At 43.9% G+C, this 20,897-nt stretch overlaps 1 protein-coding gene and 1 long non-coding RNA gene across 9 annotated transcripts in view; one reads left to right on the top strand and one right to left on the bottom strand.

Moving 5' to 3' along the window:
- Positions 1-7,803: 7,803 nt before the first annotated feature.
- LOC150051869 (uncharacterized) lies at positions 7,804-10,694 on the bottom strand. 2 transcript variants are annotated; one of them, XR_016538358.1, is made up of 3 exons: positions 10,592-10,694; positions 9,689-9,773; positions 7,804-8,092 (listed from the first exon to the last, which is right to left on the bottom strand). It is a non-coding gene; the product is annotated as an uncharacterized LOC150051869 (long non-coding RNA). The 2 variants fall into 2 exon arrangements; XR_016538359.1 differs by lacking the exon at positions 10,592-10,694 and adding an exon at positions 9,451-9,527 and having other exon boundaries at positions 9,689-10,315.
- The window catches only part of Spag9 (sperm associated antigen 9), a 123,036-nt gene continuing 112,726 nt past the window's right edge, over positions 10,588-20,897 (top strand). For 4 of the 7 annotated variants that reach the window (XM_090351031.1, XM_090351028.1, XM_090351029.1 and 1 more), the window contains exon 1: positions 10,588-10,981. In XM_090351031.1, the coding sequence (XP_090207157.1) occupies positions 10,679-10,981 (303 nt within the window). In that variant the 5' untranslated portion in view covers positions 10,588-10,678. The remainder of the gene's footprint in view (positions 10,982-20,897) is intronic. The other 3 variants (XM_090351033.1, XM_090351032.1, XM_090351030.1) reach the window with 1 other exon arrangement.

The following is a 20,897-nucleotide window of genomic DNA, read 5'->3' as shown; positions in this document are numbered from 1 at the left end:
GCCAGTTGAAAAAATCCCCCAGAAGCAGGTCCAACAGGGATTCCTTTTCCATTATCTCCCTTGAACAATGTCATATAGTCTGGATGGGAAAAGGACCCAGTGAATTCTGACAGAAATGAGTCTTTTCCTCTATACTGAGCACATTCTGATCCAAATGAACATTGGCATCAGGCTTTGTCAGGAATTTTTGTTTCTTGCTTGTTTTGGAAATTTGGGGAGATAGTGGTAGTGGTGGGGATTTAACCCAGGGCTCTGTGCATGCTAAATAAGGGCTCTATCACTGAGCTACATCTATACTCACATATTTTTAATTAAAAATACTATAAAATCAGCATTTTATTTTTGTCAGTCCTGGGGCTTGAACTCAGGGCCTAAGCACTGTCCTTGGGCTTTCCTCAAGGTTAGAGTTCTACCATTTGAGCCACAGCAACATTTCTGGCTTTTTCTGTGTATGTAGTACCGAGGAATCAAACCCTGATCTTCATGCTTGCTAGGCAAGCACTTTACCATTAGGCCAAACTCCCCAGCCCAGCATTTTCTTTTCTGTTTATTTTTTTCTAGTCCTGGGGCTTGAACTCAAGGCCTGGGCACTATCCCTAACCTTTCTCAAGACTAGAAATCTACCACTTGAGACACAGCACCATTTCTGGCTTTTTTGTGCACATGGAACCAAGGAATCAAACCCAGGGCTTTGTGCATGCTAGGCAAGCACTCTACCACTAAGCCATGCTCCTAGCTCTTTTTTCTTGTTTTTGAGTGAAGGTCTTGCAATTTAGCTGACTCAGGCCTTGAATTCATCGTCTTCTTTCCTCAGGATCCAGGTGCCAGGATTACAAGCATGCACCACCATGCCGAACTGAAGAGGTCTTATTTTGTGGTGTATTTGTGTGTGTGCACTAGGGCCTTCACTGTTCCTTAGCTTCTTCTCTCAAGTCTGGGGCTCTGCAACTTGAGCCACACCTCCAGGTCTGGGTTTTTTCTAGTTAGAGGAAGATGAGAGTATCAGTGATTTTTTTTTTTTCTGCCCAAGCTGGCTTGGAACCATGATTTTCAGATCTCAGCCTCCTAAGTAGTTAGGATTACAGCTATGAGCCACTGACACCTGGAGGAAAAAGTACTTATAGTGAGAAACAATATATACTTCTCATACCATTAGATGCAATCTCTCTGGTCTTATTTTGTGACACTCTATTTGGAGACATCTCATAAACTTTAAAGGCTGGTATTCAATAGGGAAATTATGTCCTGTTACTTCAAACTATCTTCTCACTTCAAGGCTCCAATGTCCTGTCTAATATTTCTTCAGAACATATTTGGGCTCTAAATTTCTTTTATGTATATATGTGTTGGGACTGAGACTTGAACCTAGGACCTGGTGTTCTCCCTTGACTTTCCCTTCAAGGCCTATGCTCTACCATCTGACTCATACTGCTACTCCTTGCTTTTTGCTGGTTAATTGGAGATAAATTTTATGTGCTTTCCTGTCCCAACTGGCAACTTTTCTTCCCTGGCCGGCTTCCAACTGTGATTCTCAGGTCTCAGCCTCCTGAGTAGCTAAGATTATAGGCAAGAGCTAATAGTGCCCAGCTACAGAGCATTTTTGAAATCTTACTAAGTTAATAGTGAATAAAGAATGTTCTTGCCAGACACAGAGGCTCACAACTGTAATCCTAATAACTCAGGAGGCTGAGATCTGAGGATCATGGTTCAAAGCCATCCCAGGCACTAAAGTCTGTGTGACTCTTATCTCCAAATAACCACCAGAAAATTGGAAGTGGTGCTGTGGCTCAAGGGGCAGGTCTGTAGCCTTGAGCTGAAGAGCTCAGGGACAGTGCCCAGAACCAGAGTTCAAATCCCACAACTGACAAAAAAAATGTTCTTATGTGTAAAGTCTATATTGCATTAGAGTGGGACAGAAGTTAGTATACATCCTCTTGTCTCATGTCAAACATCTGAGTACTATTTGTCTTTTGACTTACAATATTTTTTTTGCCAGTTCTGGGCCTTGAATTCAGGGCCTGAGCACTGTCCTTGGGCTTTCTCAAGGCTAGAGCTCTACCACTTGAGCCACAGCATCACTTCTGGCCTTTTCTGTCTATGTGATACTGAGGAATTGTACCTGCATCTTCTTGCATACTAGGCAGGCATTCTACCACTAGGCCAAACTTAGGATTTTTAAAATGTTTCTTGTGGTTCTGGGGCTTGAATTCAGAGCTTTGAGCTCTTGCTTAGGTTCTTTTACTCAAGGTGGGAGCTCTCTCACTTGAGGCACACCTCCACTTCCAGATTTTTTCACTGGTTAATGGAAGATAAGAATCTCTAAAAATTGTCTTCCCCAGTCTGGCTTTGAAAGGTAATCCTAAAGTCTCTACCTCCTAGTAGCTAGGCTTACAGGCGTGAGCCATCAGCACCCAGCTTTGATTTAGAAATGTGAAACACTGTGAATGGAATGAAGCATTGAGCTGAGAATCAAGAGCTCAAGACACTACTTGCAACACAGTCACAAACCTTCATGTCCCTGCATGATTCTCCAACTGTAAAATGAGGAAACTGGATTCCACTCGGTGCTGGCTAAGGGAGCTCCTAATGCTGAAATCTCAAGATAACTATCCCACTGGGAGTTTCCAACACTGTGGGCAAAGAAATGAACAAATACAGATCTTTAAAGAGGAACCTGTGTCCCTTGAGTCATACATGTTCAATTGAAATGAATAAATGAGTATTTATTCCCTGTCCTGATATGTGGAGCTATTAACTGGCAATGGATACCAGGTTGAGGTTTTCAACTGGCTCTGTTGCCCAACTAAAAATAAGCCTCTAGAGTTAGACTAGCTGAGTCATTTCATACATGAATATGTAGAGGAAAAAAGTGACAAAGGTCATAGACAGTGGTGGATTATTTCCCCTTTGACCAGACATGGCCACTTATTCCAACACTGCCCCTCTTTTTTTTTTCTATTTTATTCCAGATAAGCTGCATACCTTAAAATAGAAAATATTTTCAATAGCAAGTTATTGTGCTTCAGTTTGTTCATATCCTGTTTTCTGCTTGTAACTATACAAAGTTTGTCAGAATAGTCATCAGGATCAGGGGCGTAGCCTAGTGGTAGAGTGCTTGCCTAGCATGTATGAAGCTAACTTGTTTCCCTCCAATATTCCCAGTCTCCACCTCCCAGATAGCTGGGATTACAGATATGAGCCACTACTCATCACCAGATTCCCTCTATTTTTTTTTCATTTCTTTCCTCTTCCTTCATTCCTTTCTCTGGGTCTCTTCTGCCTTCTTTTTTTTTTTTTTTTGCCAGTCCTGGGCTTGGGCTCAGGGCCTGAGCACTGTCCCTGGATTTTCTCAAGGCTAGGGCTCTACCACTTGAGCCACAGCACCACTTCTGACTTTTTGCTATGTATGTGGTACCGAGGAATCAAACCCAAGTCTTTGTGCATGCGACGCAAGCACTCTACCACTAGGCCAAACTCCCTGCCCCTGCCCTCTTTTTCTCTTGCGTGTGTGTGTGTGTGTGTGTGTGTGTGTGTGTGTGTGTGTGTGTGTGTGCCAGTATTGAGGCCACCTGGCCTTTTCACTCAATCTGTCTCACCACTTGATCCCTACTTCCACTTCTGGTTTTTTGCTAGTTAATTGGAGATATGAGTCTTATGGACTTTTCTACCCAGGCTGCCTTCATACCATGATCCTCAGAACTCCAGTTCCTGAGTCATAAGCTCTGGGTACCCTCCTTTTCTGAGACAGGATCTATGTTCTTCATGCTGTCTTCGAACCCTCTATGAAGCCCAGGCTGATCTCAAATTCTCAATCCTTCTACTTCCCCATGCTATAAAGAGTGTTTCAACAATCTGTTTAGATCAAGTTTTCATCTAAACTAGGTCTATTTTTTAAGGGCTCAGAAAACAGTACAGATTAGGTTTAGAGTATATATATATATATGCATTTTTTCCAGTCCCAGGGATTGAACTCAGGGCAGAAACACTGTCTTTGGCCTTTCTCAAGGCTAGAGCTCCACCACTTGAGCCACAGCACCACTTCCACCTTTTTCTATGTATGTGGTTCCAAGGAATCAAACTCGGGTCTTAGTGCATGCTAGGCAAGCACTCTACCACTAGTCCAAACTCAGACCCCAAACTATATTTTCTTTACTCATCTGAATCATGATGTGGGTGAGCCTCCAAACTAAGTATCTGTCTGGATTACTTTTTCACTTAGGTACTGCAGAGAAGCCTTCATCTCAGTAGTTCACTGTTCTGTTCTCTTTACCATGGTTGTGTTTTGTTGCACTTTTTTTTTTTTTTTTTTGGTTGGTCGTGGGACTTGAATTCTGGGCCTGAGTGTTATCCCCTTCAGCTCAAGGCTACCACCCTACCCCATTCAGCCACAAGTACCACCTCCGGTTTACTAGTGGTTAATTGGAGATGAGAGTCTCGTGGACTTTAGTGCTGGACTGGTTTTGAATCACAACCCTCAGATCTTAGCCTCCTGAGTAGCTAGGATTACAGGCATGAGGTCCAAACCCGGCTTTTTATTGTACTTTCACACAGAAAGTTTTTTGGAGTCATGGGGCTTGAATTCAGGACCTGGGTGCTGTCCTTGAGCTCTTGTGCTCAAGACTAGTATTTTACTACTGGAACCACAGCACCACTTCCAGTTTTTGAGTGGTTAATTGGAGATGAGTCTTATAGGGATTTTTCTGCCCTAGCTGGCTTTGATCCACAACCCTCTGATCTTAGCCTCATGAGTAGTGAGTAACTAGTATTACAGGTGTGAGCCACCAGGGCCAGCTCACATTTTATATAATTGTTGATTGTGGGGCTTCAACTCAGGGCCTGGCCACTGTCCTTGACACTCTGTGCTCAAGACTAGCATTCTACCACTGGAGTCACAGCACCTCTTCCAGTTTTTGAGTGGTTAGGCTGGCTTTAAATGGCAATCCTCAGGTCTCAGCCTCAAGACTAGCTAGGATTACAGGTGTGGGCCACCAACACCCCGATCATACTGAATATTTAGCATCACCAAGTCAGCCTCCCTTCGTGAACTATACAGCTTTGGGTAGGAACTGTTCCTGACTTACACTGACATTTGATCTAGAACTTTCACCTTGGGTCTAGGACAGGACTCACTCAGCCTTGCGTGTGTGTGTGTGTGTGTGTGTGTGTGTGTGTGTGTGTGTGCGCGCGCGCGCGCACGTGCGCGCGCAAGGGCATACACTCGAACTGAGGGCCTGGGCACTGTCCCTTAGCTTTTGCACTCAAGGTTGGCACTCTACCACTTAAGCCAAAGCTATATTTTTGGCTTTTTTTTTTTTTTTTGGTGGTATATTGGAGATAAAATCCTGTCGAGGTTGGCCTGAAACCACAATGCTCAGATCTCAGCTTTACAGGCATGAGAGACCAGCAGCTGGCTCTGCTACTGTTTTTGTTTTTTTGTTTTCTGGTTGGTCAAGGGACTTGAATTCTGGGCCTGGGCACTGTCCCTGAGCTCTTCAGCTCAAAACTACCGCCCTGCTCCTGAGCAATGACACCACTTCCGGTTTTCTAGTGGTTAATTGGAAATAAGAATCTCATGGTCTTTAGGGTCTTTAGTGCCCAGGCTGGCTTTGAACCACAATCCTCAGATCTCAGCCTCCTGAGTAGCTAGGATTACAGGCATGAGTCACAGCGCCTGGCTCCGGCACTCTTTTAAGAATTTGAAATTATATAGCTAGAATGCCTCTCAAGTATGGTCTAGTTTGCCTAAAGTGAAGAAACACTTGTCTTTTTATACTTCCATAAGGAGAGGATCCTGAGCCTAGGAGTTCTTTCTTCTCTTCACCTTTTAACCATTCTCTATCTCCACGTGGGAAAACATCAAGTGTGTGAAACCAGAGAATGGATTCATACAGAAGTAACTGTTCACTGTTCCAGAAGGCTGGACAAATGACAGACATCACTAGTAATTTCAGCCTTTCAGTGATTATAGTTATTATGTTTAGAAGCTCCTCCCTTCCTGCCTTCATCAACTCCTCCCTCCTACTGCCCCCAATACTCTCCACACTATATATTTTTTTTTGCCAGAACAAGGAATGTCTTGAAATGGAATTTCCTTCACTTTAGGAATGAAAAGTAAACACTCCAAAGTCCACAATGTGACCTGCTTTGCCTTGATAAATCCTAGTCTTTAATGATAATCTTAAAGTCTTTGTGGGAATTAGAGATGGTTGCTGGTAAATTATTCAGCCAGTTAAATATCGGAAATATATCACTGCACACACAATTAGAAGATAAATAAAGGGACTCAATTTCAAGGCCAGAATTCTTCTACTTATAAAGGATAACCAGGACTTTAGGATGGAAGAAAGGTCTTATCAATTCTCTCACAGATGGAGAAACCAAAAGGCTCAGGAGCCCTTACTACAGTGAACAGCACTCAGCAGGTACTCAGTAACTACTTGGTTGTATTTCAAAATGATCACCTCTAATACTAAGTTCTGAACTTTAAGACCATTTTCTTTCTACCATGACATGGAAGTTTCGTGCTTTATTGGATCTACTTGTTATTACCACCAAACATTTAATTTCACTGATTTGCAGTAGCCTTACTAAGATATGGCCCATGGTTGAAGTGTACAGTTTAATGTCTTTTAGCATACTGCCAGATATCTGTACGTACCACTTCAATTTTAGAGTATTTTTGGTACATTGAAAAGAAATCCCATTCCCATTAGCAGTTATTCCCTTTTCCCTTCATCCTCTGTCCCATATTGCTCCCTAGCTCTAGGCAACCACTAACTTACTTTGTCTCTATAGTTTGGCTATTCTGAATGTTTCATATGGACAGAACTATATACATATGGTCCTTTTATAACAAATATTTTCACTTAGAATATATTTTCAAGGTTTACCAATATCACTGGGTATACATTCTCTTTACTGCTGAATATTTCATTATATTGTATGTGACACATGCTGTTTATCTATTCATCAATTGATCGAGTTTTTTTTTTTTTGCCAGTCCTGGGTTTGAGCTCAGGGCCCCAGCACGGTCCTTGGACTTTGTGCACGCTAGGCAAGCACTCTACCAGTAGGCCAAACTCCTGGCCCCCATGGAGATTTTTTTTTTTTTTTTTTGCCAGTCCTGGGTTTGAGCTCAGGGCCCCGCACGGTCCTTGGACTTTCTCAAGGCTAGAGCTCTACCACTTGAGCCTCAGCACCACTTACGGCTTTTTCTAAGTATGTGGCACCAAGGAATCGAACCGGGTCTTCGTGCATGCTACGCAAGCACTCTACCACTAGGCCAAACTCCCGGCCCCGATGGAGATTTTATGAATTTATTTTTTGAAATAAATTTGACCTTAAGTGGTAACTTTTTTGTACATGTACTTAAATAAAAGTATAAATTTTTTAAAAAGGTGGCCTTGAGGGGCTGGGAGTTTGGCCTAGTGGTAGAGTGCTTTGCCAAGCCTGCACAAAGACCCGGGTTCAATTCCTCAGTTCCACATACATAGAAAAAAGCCGGAAGTGGTGGTGAGGCTCAAGTGGTAGAGCTCTAGCCTTGAAAAAAATCCAAGGACAGTTTTCAGGCACTGAGCCCAAGCTCCAGGACTGGCAAAAAAAAAAAAAAAGTTGGCCTTGAATTGGACATTTCTCTGCCTCAGCCTCTTAAGCACTGGGATCACAGTACTACCATATCTAAACTTCTTGTTTTATTAATTTTTTATTATGTGATTTTTTTTCCAATGTTGGGATAATGTATACAGGGGTTACAGTTACATTCATCAGGTAGTAGGTGCATGACTTCTCAAATATTGATACCCCTTCTCATGTTAAATGGAATTTTATTTTAAACAGTCAGATGTTGGTGTGAGTTAGAAAAGAAGGCAGTCAAATAATTGCAGCCTGTACACATTGCAGATAGCAGGAGAAGTTGAAAAACAAAAACCTTCTGGATAACCAAATAGGGGCAGGGCAACAAAAGAATAAAAGAATGAGGAAATAAGTACAGTGTGCTAAATCTTTGGTGCCAGGACCTCACAGGAAATAGATGTCACCAATCAGAAGCATCTTCAAGGACTTTAATTATCCCTATGTATCCCGAGGTCAATTTCTGAAACAAAAAGACAATGCAAGGTGGCTGAAATGGAAGGAAATGCTGTCTTCCTGTGGCATGTTTATGCCTTGTGCTCTCTTACTCTGCCATATTTCTTTTCAAGTAAACTTCCTATCACCTCTATTAAGTTCATATTTTGCCTAAATTCTTCTCTCGTCAGAGCAAGGATCACAGTCAACCTTGCTGCTCTGAATTTCTGGTAACAATGTGATCTCTGATACGTACCAGAAGCTTAAGCTCAAGACTCTGTGTGTGTGTGTGTGTGTGTGTGTGTGTGTGTGTACGCTATAGGTATGATATGTATTATACCTTCAAAAAGCATATTTATTAAGAAGACTTATTTATAACCTCATATGTAAAAACAATGTTTTTCTCTAAATTTTCTGATGTGCATAATAATTGTGGAAAGAGAAAGTAAAGCTTTGTGTAAATTTTTTTGCTCTTCAGAAAAGAAGCACCTATATAAATTGATTGCCTGCCTGAGAATTCTCAGGAAATTCAAAAGCAACTTCATTTCCAGTTTTCAGAGGTAAGTGTAGGAAGTGTAAAGAACCAGGTTCCTATGACTTATGCTTGTATTCCTAGCTACTGAAGAGCTTGAGATCTGAGAATCGTAGTTTGACACCAAACTGAGCAGAAATGTCCACAAAACTCCATCACCAAAACAGCCATTAAAAAGCCTCACTGGCATGGCTCAAATGTTTTAGTGAACCTTCATGAGTTCTTGAGTTCAAACCCCAGTTTAAAAAAAAAAAAAAAAGAAAGAAAAAAGGAGGGCCAGGAGCATGGCCTAGTGGTAGAGTGCTTGCCTAGCATGCACGAAGACCACATACACAGAAAAAGCCAGAAGTTGTACTGTGGCTTCAGGGGTAGAGCGTTAGCCTTGAGAAAGCCCAAGGACAGTGCCCAGGCCCTGAGTCCAAGCCCCAGGACTGGCAAAAAAATTAAAAAAAAAAAAAAAAAAAAGGAAAAGGCATTTGGGACTCATATCTAACCAGCCATTCAGGATTCCTAGGTGTTGGTATTGTTATAATTATTATTATTTGGCAGTACTGGGTTTTGAAACTCAGGCTTGATATCTAGGCAGGGCCCTCAGTCATGTGAGCCACACTTCCACGCCACCTGCTTAGCATTCCACCAACCCAGACATACATACAAATAATATAAGGGTGACTGTGAGGTGAAGGGAAGCAAATGAGATGATAGCCCAGGTACAAATTCAGGTTACATCTGTACGGTTGTTTTTGGTTTCCAGAAAGGTCAAGAGAGGAAGAGGGACAAACTTGGGCTTGTAAACACCAAGCTGAGGGTATTTAGGATCCCAAGAGGAGGCTGATTCCTCTCCCTATACTTACATGCGTTGAGGCCATGATGAGTCACCTAGGGCGTAAAGAAGGGGCTTTTGGGAGAGTCATCGCCGCATCTGAAAATACTGGGAAGTGATCTTTGACTCAGAGCGCCCCAAGCTGGAGTGTGGAGACATTCCCCACACGTGACGCATTCCCCAGCACCGAAGACCTCACACGTACGGGGGACTTAGTCATCGTATTGACTCCACCCCTTTCCTCCCCAACTTCTCAAGTTTTCACTTACCGGCTCCGCCTCCCTTCCAAGACAGGGCTGGGGCGGACTGGAATTTGCTTGTCTCAAGTTGTCTGGGAGCCAGGAAACTCGGTGTCTGGGGGGAAATGCAAGATGTGGCGTTACCGTTTTCCTCTCCTTCAGATTTCTTTGCACTTCCTGTTTTGAGGCTAACTGCAGTCACTGGTGTCCCATCTTTAAGTTATTCTTTCAACCTGGCTCCTAGTTATTGTTGTTTCCCTTTCGTCCCACTTCTGTTTTTCACTTTTCTGAGTCCGGAATTATTCTCCCTCAGAATAGGTGGGAATGTCGACGGAGCCTTTCCGGTCCTGGCTGCGTTGACCTTGAGTGAACCAGGACTTTCTGAGGCCTCGTTTCTAGGTCTGTGACTCGGGGGCCAAGTCAACTGCACGCATTATTTTTGTGATGATTAAGTGAGAAAGCGCTTTGAGAGGTGTAGAAAAGCAGAAAAGGGGGGGAGGGGGAGGAAAGCAAGCCGAGTGAGTCCCGGCTGGCCAGCCAGCTCTCCTACGGCCCCTCCCTTCCCTTTGGGAGCAGCTAGAAAATCCAGCCCGCGGCTGACACTTCTCCCCCACCGCAGCCCCCGGCCTTTCCCTTTGGCGTCGCGCCCGACTCCCGGCGCCGAGTGTTGACGTCATGGCTGTGCCTCAGCCCTCGCACGCAGACGCCCGTCCCGCCCCCGGCCGCGCCTGGCCTCCCGTGGGGCCCCGCCCACCGGGGGGGGGCCCGACGCGGCGCCGGCCCCGCCCCATGGGTGACGTGTACGGCGCGCGGCCCGGCCGCCCCGGCAGTTGGTGCAGCAGCGGTTGGGGTGAGTGCGCTCACCCCACCCCTCCCCTTCTCAGGCCCCGGCCCCCTCCACCCCCACCCCACCCCGCCGGGCCCAGCCCCAACCTCAGCAGCCGGGCCCGTCCCGTGCGGGGCCCGTGCCGCTCTTCAGCCGGCGACGCCCCCGGGCCGCCCGCCCGCCGGCCCGCCACCATGGAGCTGGAGGACGGTGTGGTGTACCAGGAGGAGCCCGGCGGCTCCGGGGCCGTGATGTCGGAGCGGGTGTCCGGCCTGGCGGGCTCCATCTACCGTGAGTTCGAGCGGCTCATCGGGCGTTACGACGAGGAGGTGGTCAAGGAGCTGATGCCACTGGTGGTGGCCGTGTTGGAGAACCTGGACTCGGTGTTCGCGCAGGACCAGGAGCACCAGGTGGAGCTGGAGCTGCTGCGGGACGACAACGAGCAGCTCATCACCCAGTACGAGAGGGAGAAGGCGCTGCGCAAACACGCCGAGGAGGTGAGGGCCGGCGGCGGGGGCGGGGCGGGGGCCCGGGGTCCGCGGCCCGCGGCCCGCAGCCCGCAGCCCGCCCTGGGGACGCGGGGCGCGCCCCGGCCTTCTGGAAGGCGAGGCGAGCCCGAGGCCCGGTCACCTCGGGGACCCCGAGCCCTCACGACCTGGCCGGGCGCTGGAAGCGGAGGGCGGGCCTGCGAATGTCAGGAGGGAGTCAGGTGGGAGGCCAGGCCGAGCCGGGGAAGCGACCGCCCGGCGGGAAGGCACCTGGGGTTGGCCGAGGGCGGGGACTTGAGGGGTGTCTGGTTGCTTCTGGTTGTTTTAGGGAAGTTTCCGACCACCGCAGGATGGTCTGCCGGCGGTACAAACTTTTCCATCGGGGAGGGGGGCCCCTTGTGTCCTGCCTGTGTGAGTTCCGCTGGTTCCAGTACCTTTCCCAGGGAGGTTGCTGCTGCTTTGGGAAGTTAGCGATCTCCCTCTTTCGGTCAGTTGCTTCTTGACATTTTAATCCTGTTGAGAAAGAGGTCGTATTTTATGTCTTCTGTACCTTGTTTAACACTTTGTCAGCCACTTAGATCTCAGATCCCAACGCTCAGTAAATAATTAGCGTGTATGCTATTTTGTTTTATTGCTGTCCCACACTAAGGCATTCCTCCATATCAGGTGGTAACCTTGGACAGTTCCCTTCAAAAATCCTCTATTTATAACGAGGACTCGGGGAGGGTGGGGTTGAGTAGCTGTGAGTGACACTGGCAGCACGTTTCCGAGATGAGTTTGCTTCTACTCGGCAGCGTCCAGGTGCATTTGGCTGGCTGTTAAATTGAGCAGATGAGCAGTGACTTCGGCGCTTTCACATTGAGGTTGTGGACCATTGATGTTCAAAGGGTAGACCTGGGGTGCAAAGGATAGGAATAGATAGGTCCTTCTTTAGAGTCAAGGATTTTAACGTTCAAGTGGCATTATTTATGTTGGACTTACCTAAGGCATATGGAGGGTCCTATTTGTTTTCTACACATCTGGCACACTGCCTAAATACATGGTGATGGAAGGATCCTAAATAATTATCAAAGGAACCACATATCATTTTTTGGAAATTCTCGAAAAGTTCTTATGTGAGGTTTATTTGCTAACTCATATCTTTTCTTTTTTTTTTTTTTTTTGCCAGTCCTGGGGCTTGAACTCAGGGCCTGAACACTGTCCTTGGACACTTTTTGCTTGCACTCTACCACTTGAGCCACAGAGCCACTCTGGCTTTTTCTGTGTGTGTGGTTCCCAGGAATCAAACCCAGGGCTTTGTTCCCACTAGGCGAGCACATCACTCCTAGGCCACACTCCTGATCCCTTACTAGCTCATTTCTTAGTAGTAGTAACACCATTTGGTTTGGTTTTGTCACAAGTCCCTTTGCCATCTAGATAAGTAGTTTTTGTTCCATCTTGGTTTTAGTTTGTTACAGTGATGACCTATTTGTGGTCGCAGAAGCAATGTCATTGAGTTTTCCAAATATAATTAACTATTTCCAGAGTATTTATAGGCATCTAGGGAGGGAAATGTTGGAAAACAAAGACCACAGTGTACACAGGTGCCTAATACGGTTTATAGAACTGAGGTCAAGTATTGTTTTTAAGATGGCTTGTCACTTGTTCCCTTTCCAGTACATGGATTTATGTGGAAGTAACTACGAAATTAACTGTGTAAGCACACAGGTGAGAAGTAGGCCTGGCCCTGATCTATCACTTAAGGTGTTTAAAACACAAACACACACATATACACATCCCTCCCTTAAACTCCTATCCCTACACATTAATATGGACAAAATGCCAAAATCACTCTCATCTATAAAAAAAAATATGCCACAGGTTGTAGAATCAGAAAACTCACTGCTAACCTCTAGGTTTTGTGTTAGTTCCTTAAGAAAACAACTTTTCAGGAATAGATTTCCTTGTAGTTTATATTTTTTCAGTCACATCTATCAATCTTTTTTTCAGTTAAACATTTGATCATGACCTGGGATTTGAGAACAAAGATGTAATGCTTGAGGAGCCAACCTCCTAACCACAAGCATAAAACAACCTCATTGTCAGTGTTCATGTGAATTCATAAACCACACTTTTCCTGTACTTGTAGGTGGGAGTGTTTGTGCCTTTAGCATAGGGACCAAGGGTCTGCTATTACAGCAGAAGTTCCTCAGAGAGACTATTGATAGCAAAAGTCATTTGAAATTGTAGAGATTGTCCATCACAAGAGTGCAAAGTAGATTCTAAGCACCTTTATGGAAATTTGGAAGCCTAATATAATTAGTAAGAATGTTTTAGGAGCCTGTGAGGTGCTATAATCTCTTGATGGTATAAATTGTCAGTGAGGAGGTGAAATGTAAACTTTATTATAATGGTAGTATAATTTGAATGTATTCTGTGCTTTTATTTGATTGTGTGTGTGTGTGTGTGTGTGTATAGTTAGTTTATTAGTTCCTCAGGACTGAAGATGTAGCCTAGAGTTAGAGTACCTATCTAACATTATAGAGGTCTTGTGTTCAGTTGTCTTTCAGTATTTCAAAAAAAATAACCACCACAAGAAAACAACGACGACAAAAAATAATAATCTCATCAACAAATAAAAACACTATGTGAAGTAGTACTGTGATTTTTTTCATAGAATTTAAGTTTTAAGTGTTAATCAAAATATTATTTGTCCCATCACCCAGCACTCTCTTTTAGGCTCCCTGCCATGGTTTTCCCATTACTTAAGCCCTGTGGGGATGTCTTTGCTCAGGTGCTGCTCTTTTACCCTACAGTCCTTTTCTCTGATATTTACCTGATTGCCCCCTTCACCGCCCCCATCCTTTCCCTCCTCTCCTCTATTTTTCTCTTCCTTTCTTTCCACATTTGCTCTTTTTATTTTTTGTGAGGGTCTTAGGGCTTGAACTCAAGACATGGTGGTGTCCTGAGTTTCTTTGCTTAAGGTTATCCCTCTACCACTTAAGCCACTTCTGGCTTTCTGTGGTTAACTGGAGATAAAGGTCTCATGGACCTTTCTTCCTGGACTGGTTTTGAACCTCTATCCTCAGATCTCAGATTCCTGAGTAGCTAGGATTACAGGCATGAGCTACTGGTGTCTGGTCTATTTTGTTGGTTAGTTTGTTTTGCCAGACCTGGGGCTTGGACTCAGGGCCTGGGTACTGTCATTGAGCTTTCTCATTGAGCTTTCACACAGCTAGTGCTCCCCCACTTGAGCCACAAGCCACCGCATGGCTGCCCGCCTTTTCTGTGTATGTGGTACCAGAGAATCAAACCCAGAGCTTCATGCATTCTAGGCAAGAACTCTTACCATTAAACCAAACTCTCAGCCCTGTAAGTATTTTCTAAATACTTTTATCTGTACAAGTTAGAGTAGGGGCTTGAGATAGGGTCTTGTTATATTTGTGGACTGATCTAGAACCAACTACAGTTTTTTGGGGTTTGTTTGTTTTGTTTTTGTTTTGCCAGTCCTGGGGCTTGAACTCAGGGCCTGAGCACTGCTCTTGGGTTTTCTCAAGGCTAGAGCTCTACCACTTGAGCTCCAGCACCACTTCTAGCTTTTTCTAAGTATGCAATACTGAGAAATTGAGCCCAGGTCTTCATGCATGCTCAACAAGCACTCTACCACTAGCCAAACTCCCGGCCTTCCAGTCTTCCTACACCAGCCACCCAAATCCTGATTTACAAGCCTATCTGCACCACACCAGCTGATTTCTATTCCTGATTTACTTGAGTATATCACTATAATTTCAGCACTGGCATGGCTGGGGCTAGGGGATCTCAACTAGGCTGCATGGCAAGACTAAGTCTTGGGAGGATAAAAAGAAAAGGATATGATTTGTTTCAAATTTTTCATGTGTGTGCTGGTCCAGGAGCTTGAACTCTGCTGGGTGGTGTCCCAGAGATCTTTTGTTCAAGTATAGCATTCTACCACTTGAGAAACAGCCCCATTTCCAACTTTTTTTCTGGTTAATTGGAGATAAGAGTTTCATGGACATTCCCACCTGGCCTGGCTTCAAACTGTAATTCTCAGATCTTAGCCTCCTGAGTAGCTAAGATTATAGGTGTGTGCCACTGGAGCCTGGTGATTTGCTTTAATTTAATTAAAAATTTTGCCAGCCCTGGGGCTTGAACTCAGGACCTGAGCAGTGTCCCTAAGCTTCTTTTGCTCAAGGCTATTGCTCTACCATTTGAGCCAAGTGTCACTTCCCACCTTTTCTGTTTATGTGGTACTGAAGATTCAAACCCAGGACTTGGTGCATGCTAGGCAAGCACAATACCACTAAGCCACCTTCCCAGCCCTGATTTAGTTTTTTTTTTTTTTTTTTTTTTTGCCAGTCCTGGGCTTGAGCACTGTCCTTGGACTTTCTCAAGGCTAGAGCTCTACCACTTGAGCCTCAGCACCACCTCCGGCTTTTTGCTATGTATGTGGGATACCGAGGAATCGAACCCCGGGTCTTCGTGCATGCTAGGCAAGCACTCCACCACTAGGCCAAACTCCCAGTTTTTCGTTTTCGTTTTTGTTTTTTTTTTAATTATATTTTATTGTCAGGGTAATGTATAGAGGAGTTACAGTTCAGATTGTGGGTTCATTACTTCTTGAATATTGATAACCCTTCTCATATTTTTGTCCCAATTCCCTCCCCCTGTACTAGGTTCTTGATAGAGGAGAAGACATGAAGTTTCCAGGCATTAAATAATCCTGAAGAACAATACCACATCAGCTTAATACCTTATGTCCGGAAGTATTTATTTTGTTACGTTTTATGTTCTTTTACTTCAGAAAAAAACATTTCCAAATGATGCTTACGAAGTTTTTCTAAGGGCCAGGAGCATGATTCAGGTGGTAGAATACAGCCTAGCAAGCACCAGACAGTTCAAACTTAGTACTACACATGCATGCACGCACAAAGTTTTTCTGAGCCAGGCTCCCATGTCTGCAATCTCAGCACTCACAAGGGAATCAAGATGATCACAGATCTTAGCGCAGCTTTTGCTACATAGTGAGTTCAAAGCCAATCTGGGATATAGTAAGACTCGATCCCTCTCCCCCACATGCGAACACAAAGTTTTTTGATTTTCTTTTGAAGCCTCCTGAGTAGCTGAAAAGCTCAAGGAAAGAAAAAAAGAAAATACAAGAAGTATCATTGTAGTTGGGCATGGTGACACACACTTGTCATTCACTTCCATGTCGTCCGTGTCTGGGCCCCTGATTTAGTTTTAAATAGAATGTCCCCCACCATTGGAAGGAAGGCAGGTAGGGAGATTTGTTATTCTTCTGGCAGTAAGCATATGATTTAACCCTTTTTCTCAGAAATTTAGCTGCAAGTGATTTTGTGACCCTTGTTATCACCATTGTTTTCAAAGGGAGAGTTTATTTAGCATCACTGGGTAGAGGGAATTTGCATATAACACTGAAGATGTATCATCTTCATCTTTTCTTTTTGTGACAAAAACATATACAAGTAGAATATCTTTGCTAGGAGCAAGGTTTTGTGATTTTGTTACTGCTTTTTGCTTAGGAAAATAGAATGCTTAGAGGTAAGAAATACAACTGAAAATTATTATTGTGTATTAGTTTTTCCTCATTGAATCAGCAGTTAAAGCAATTACAGAATAATCTGATTATTTTCTTATAAGTGTATAAACATTCTATGCCCTGGTGGCTCACACCTTAACCCCAGCTGATCAGGAGACTGAAATCTGATAATCTTGGTTTGAACTAAATCCAGCAGGAAAGCCCTCAAAATTCTTATCTCCACTTACCTACCAAAAAAGACCAAAAGTAGAGCTGTAACTCAAGTGGTTGAACACTAATCTTGAGTTAAAAAAAAAAAACAAACCCAAAACAAACAGAACCCTCAAGGATAATGCACAAGCCCTGAGTTCAAACCCCAGGACCAGCGCGTGCACAGATAAAGGAGTGCATGAACATGAGAGGGATACATGGGTCCTCATTATATTGGCATTGACATTCAATATTCTTTCCCACCACCAATACTATAGTTCTGTGACATTCATTTAAAAAAAAAATATATATATATCTCAGGCCAGGTACTGATAGCTCATACTTGTAATCCTAGCTACTCAGGAGACAGAGATCTGAGGATCACTATTCAAAGCCAGGTAGGGCAGAAAAGTCCCTGTGAGACTCTTAATTTCCAGTGACAGTGAACTTCAAAAAGTCCGAAGTAGAGCTCAAGTGGTACAGTGCCAGCCTTGAGCAGAAAAAGCTAAGGACCAGACCCAGGCCCAGAGTTCAAACCTTAGGACCACACACACACACACACACACACACACACACACACACAGTGGTTGGTACTTAGAAATATTTTTGTATAAATTTATTTTACCTTTTGAACTCTTTTTATTTTTTAATGGGCTGTGGGGCTTAAATTCCAGATCTGAGCACCATCCTGAGCTCTTTTGCTCAAGGCTAACTAGCCCTCTATCACTTTGGGCCACAGCACCACTTCTGGGTTTCTGGTGGTTAATTGGAGATAAGAGTTTTGTCCTGGTGTCTCAAGAGGCCGAGATCTGAGAATAGCTGTTCAAAACCACTTTTGTGGTTTTGGGTGATTAATGGGAGATGAGAGTCTCACAGACTTTCCTGCCTAGATTGACTTCTAATTTCAACCTTCAGTTCTCAGCCTCCTGAGTAGCTAGGATTATTGGTGTGAGCTATCAGCTCTGGACTGATTTTTGTTTGTTTTTTAATTAATGATTAGTATTTGTTAATTGTGTAAATGAGTCCCCTCTCCCCCAACACATACCCTGGATCTTGCTCAAGTCTAGGGCTTTGTTTGGGGTATTTTTTGTTTGTTTGGTTGGTTGCTTTGTTTTTATTTTTGATGTGTTTTGTGGGCTGGCTTCTCAGATCACAGCCTCCTGAGTAGATAGGGTGTTGGTGTATGCCACCAGCTCTGGGCAAGAATTTGACTTTTTTAAGTTCAGAAGAAAAAATAATTATATTGTATTTCCATATGTTTACATAATGTATTTGGCCAAATTTGCCTTCTGTTCTTGTCTTTAAAATGTCATTTACTTTATTTGCCTTTTTATTATTATTATTTATTTATTTATTTATTTTGGTTGTGGGTCCTGAATTCTGGGCGTGGGCGTTGTTTCCGAGGTCTTCAGCTCTAGGCTAACATTCTACTACTTGATCCATATTGCCACTTTTTTCTGGTGGTTAATTGTAGATAAAAGTCTCACAGACTTTAGTGCCCAGGCTGGCTTTGAACCAAGATCGTCAGATCTCAGCCTCCTGAGTAGCTAGGATTACAAGCATGAGTCACTGGCGCCTCTCTCTCTCTCTCCCCCTCTCCCTTCCTCTCTCCCCCTCTCCCTTCCTCTCTCCCCCTCTCCCTTCCTCTCTCCCTTCCTCTCTCCCTCTCTCTCTTCCTCCCTCTCTCTCTCTCTCTCTCTCTCTCCCTCTCCCTCTCCCTCTCCCTCTCCCTCTCCCTCCCTCCCTCCCTCCCTCCCTCCCTCCCTCCCTCCCTCCCTCCCTCCCTCCCTCCCTCCCTCCCTCCCTCCCTCCCTCCTCTCTCTCTCTCTCTCTCTCTCTCTCTCTCTCTCTCTCTCTCTCTCTCTCTCTCCAGTCCTGGGGTTTGAACTCAGGGCTTAGTCACTATCCTTGGACTTTCTCAAGGATAGAGCTCTACCACTTACCCACAGCACCACTTCCAGCTTTTTTTCTATATGTATGGTATGGAGGAATCGAACTTTTGTTCATGGTAGACAAGACTCTACCACTTAGCCAAACACCCAGCCATTGCCTTTTTTTTAAGGGACTGGAAAGAATTTCATGTTCCTTTAGTTCTGCCCTATGCCATTTCTAAAAATAGTTAGATATTTAATAGATAAATAGAATTGGTGAGAAAAAAAGTAATATGCATTGAACAAGGCACTGTTTTAGGCTCTGGTGATATATCCACAAATAAAAACTTCATTAAAGATTTTTTTTTCTGTGTATATGGTGCTGAGGACTTGAACCCAGGTCTTCACACATGCTAGAAAAGCACTCTACCACTAGGCCAAACTCCCAGCTCCCTTTCTTGAAGGCTTTTTTTTTTTTAATTTTTTTTTTAATTTTTATTTTTTGCCAATCCTGGGGCTTGAACTCAGGGCCTGGGCACTGTCCTTGAGTTTTATCAAGGCTAGCACTCTACCACTTGAGGCACAGCACAACTTCTGGCTTTTTCTGTGTGTGGTAATCAATTGAACTCAGGGCTTGCTGGTAGACAAGCACTCTTCCACTAGGCCAAACTCCCCGCCCCCATTCTTGAAGTTTATGTTGTGTTAAAGACTAACAGAATATATCACAGATTGTGATAGATGTGAAAGATCCTTTGGACCCTAGATTGTTTTTATCTTTCTCTTTCATTTGTAGTTTCAAGTGTCTGATAACCTTTAATTATCTCTTTATGCTTTAAAAGAGGTTGCTAAAAAAAGGACCTGAAGCTCTGGGTTCCAGAATGTAGTTTGCTACATATTGGGAACCCAGACATCTGAATTCTTACAGAGGACAGTGTCCATGTAGGGTGATTGGTAGAGTGGTAGATAAGTCTAGTTATCTACATTATGGGAAGCTGGATGAGGTTAGGAACTGAAACGTTTATAGACTTTCAGTTAATTCCTCTTTTTCTGTTTGGATCTCCCCTGGCCTGGTTTTGTTCCTAGTCTGAAATCTCTCAGGTCGAATTTCTTCAGAAACAGACTTCTTTCCTATGTGGGTAACTAAGGAAAGCTACCTGGTTACCCTAGGAGGACATAATAGGGATATTACTAATTCATCATTTTCGATTTTGAATCACCTTTCTCTGTTTTTATCCTCATCTTTAGCACCATACCAGTTCTTTGGCTGTTTTAGTTTAAATAGTATGGATTTGTAATTTGCTTATCTACTATCTACCAATGAACATTGTTATTTTTCAGTTTTGAAGAGTTACATATAACAGGTTTATTCCTATACATGCCTTTTTTGTGCATATGTATTTGCTTTATTTTAAAGGTCATACTGGGGTTTGAACTCAACTTTGTGCTCTCAGCTTTTTAGCTCAAAGCTGGTGTTTTACCACTTGAGCCAGTGTTTTAGTGGTTAATTGGAGATAAATCTCTTTGTCTGCCACATTTGGATTTGAACCCCAATTCTCAGATCTTAGCCTCCTAAGTCGCTGTGATTATACCCAGCCTTTATAGTTCCTTTATAATGATAGAATGCTCTTTTGAAACATTTGGGTATTAACTTGAATGCCATTATTAATTCCATTCCCAGTTGTTGTTGTTGTTGTTATTTTATTAGTCATGGAGCTTAAACTCAGAGTCTGGGCACTGTCCCTGAGTTCTTTAACTTAAGGCTGGATCACTTGAGCCATGGTACCATTTCTGGTGTTCTGGTGGTTTACTGGAGATAAGAGTCTAATGGACTTCCTGCCTGGCTGACTTTGAGCCATGATCCTCAGATCCCAGCTAAGATTGCAGACATGAGCCACCAGTGCTCAGCCTCCAAGTTCTGTTTTGTTTTTGCTTTTTTTTTTCAATTGGTTGTAGGACTTGAACTATGGATCTGAGCTTTGTCCCTGAGTTCTTCAGCTCAAGGCTACTGCCTTACTGCCCCTTGGCTGGGTGTTGTCTCTGAGCTCTTCAGCTCAAGGCTATCACCTTACCCCTTGAGCCACAGCACCACTTTCAATTTTTGGTGGTTAATTAGAGATAACAGTCTCTCGGGCTTTGTAGTGCCTGGACTGGCTTTGAACCATGATCCTCAGATCTCAGCCTCCTGAGATTACAGGTAGCTGGGATTACAGGTGTGAGCCACTGCGCCTGGCTCCAACTTCTTTTTTTAAACTTACTAAGGTCATATCCAAAGATTAAAGAAAAAGAATAGTGGGGCTGGGAGTTTGGC

Source organism: Megascapheus bottae, chromosome 17 (assembly GCF_031878675.1).
Source record: "Megascapheus bottae isolate mThoBot1 chromosome 17, mThoBot2.hap1, whole genome shotgun sequence".
NCBI classification, from domain to species: domain Eukaryota; kingdom Metazoa; phylum Chordata; class Mammalia; order Rodentia; family Geomyidae; genus Megascapheus; species Megascapheus bottae.
Note: the sequence above shows the minus strand (reverse complement) of the source record. Positions and strands in the feature narration are given on the sequence as shown.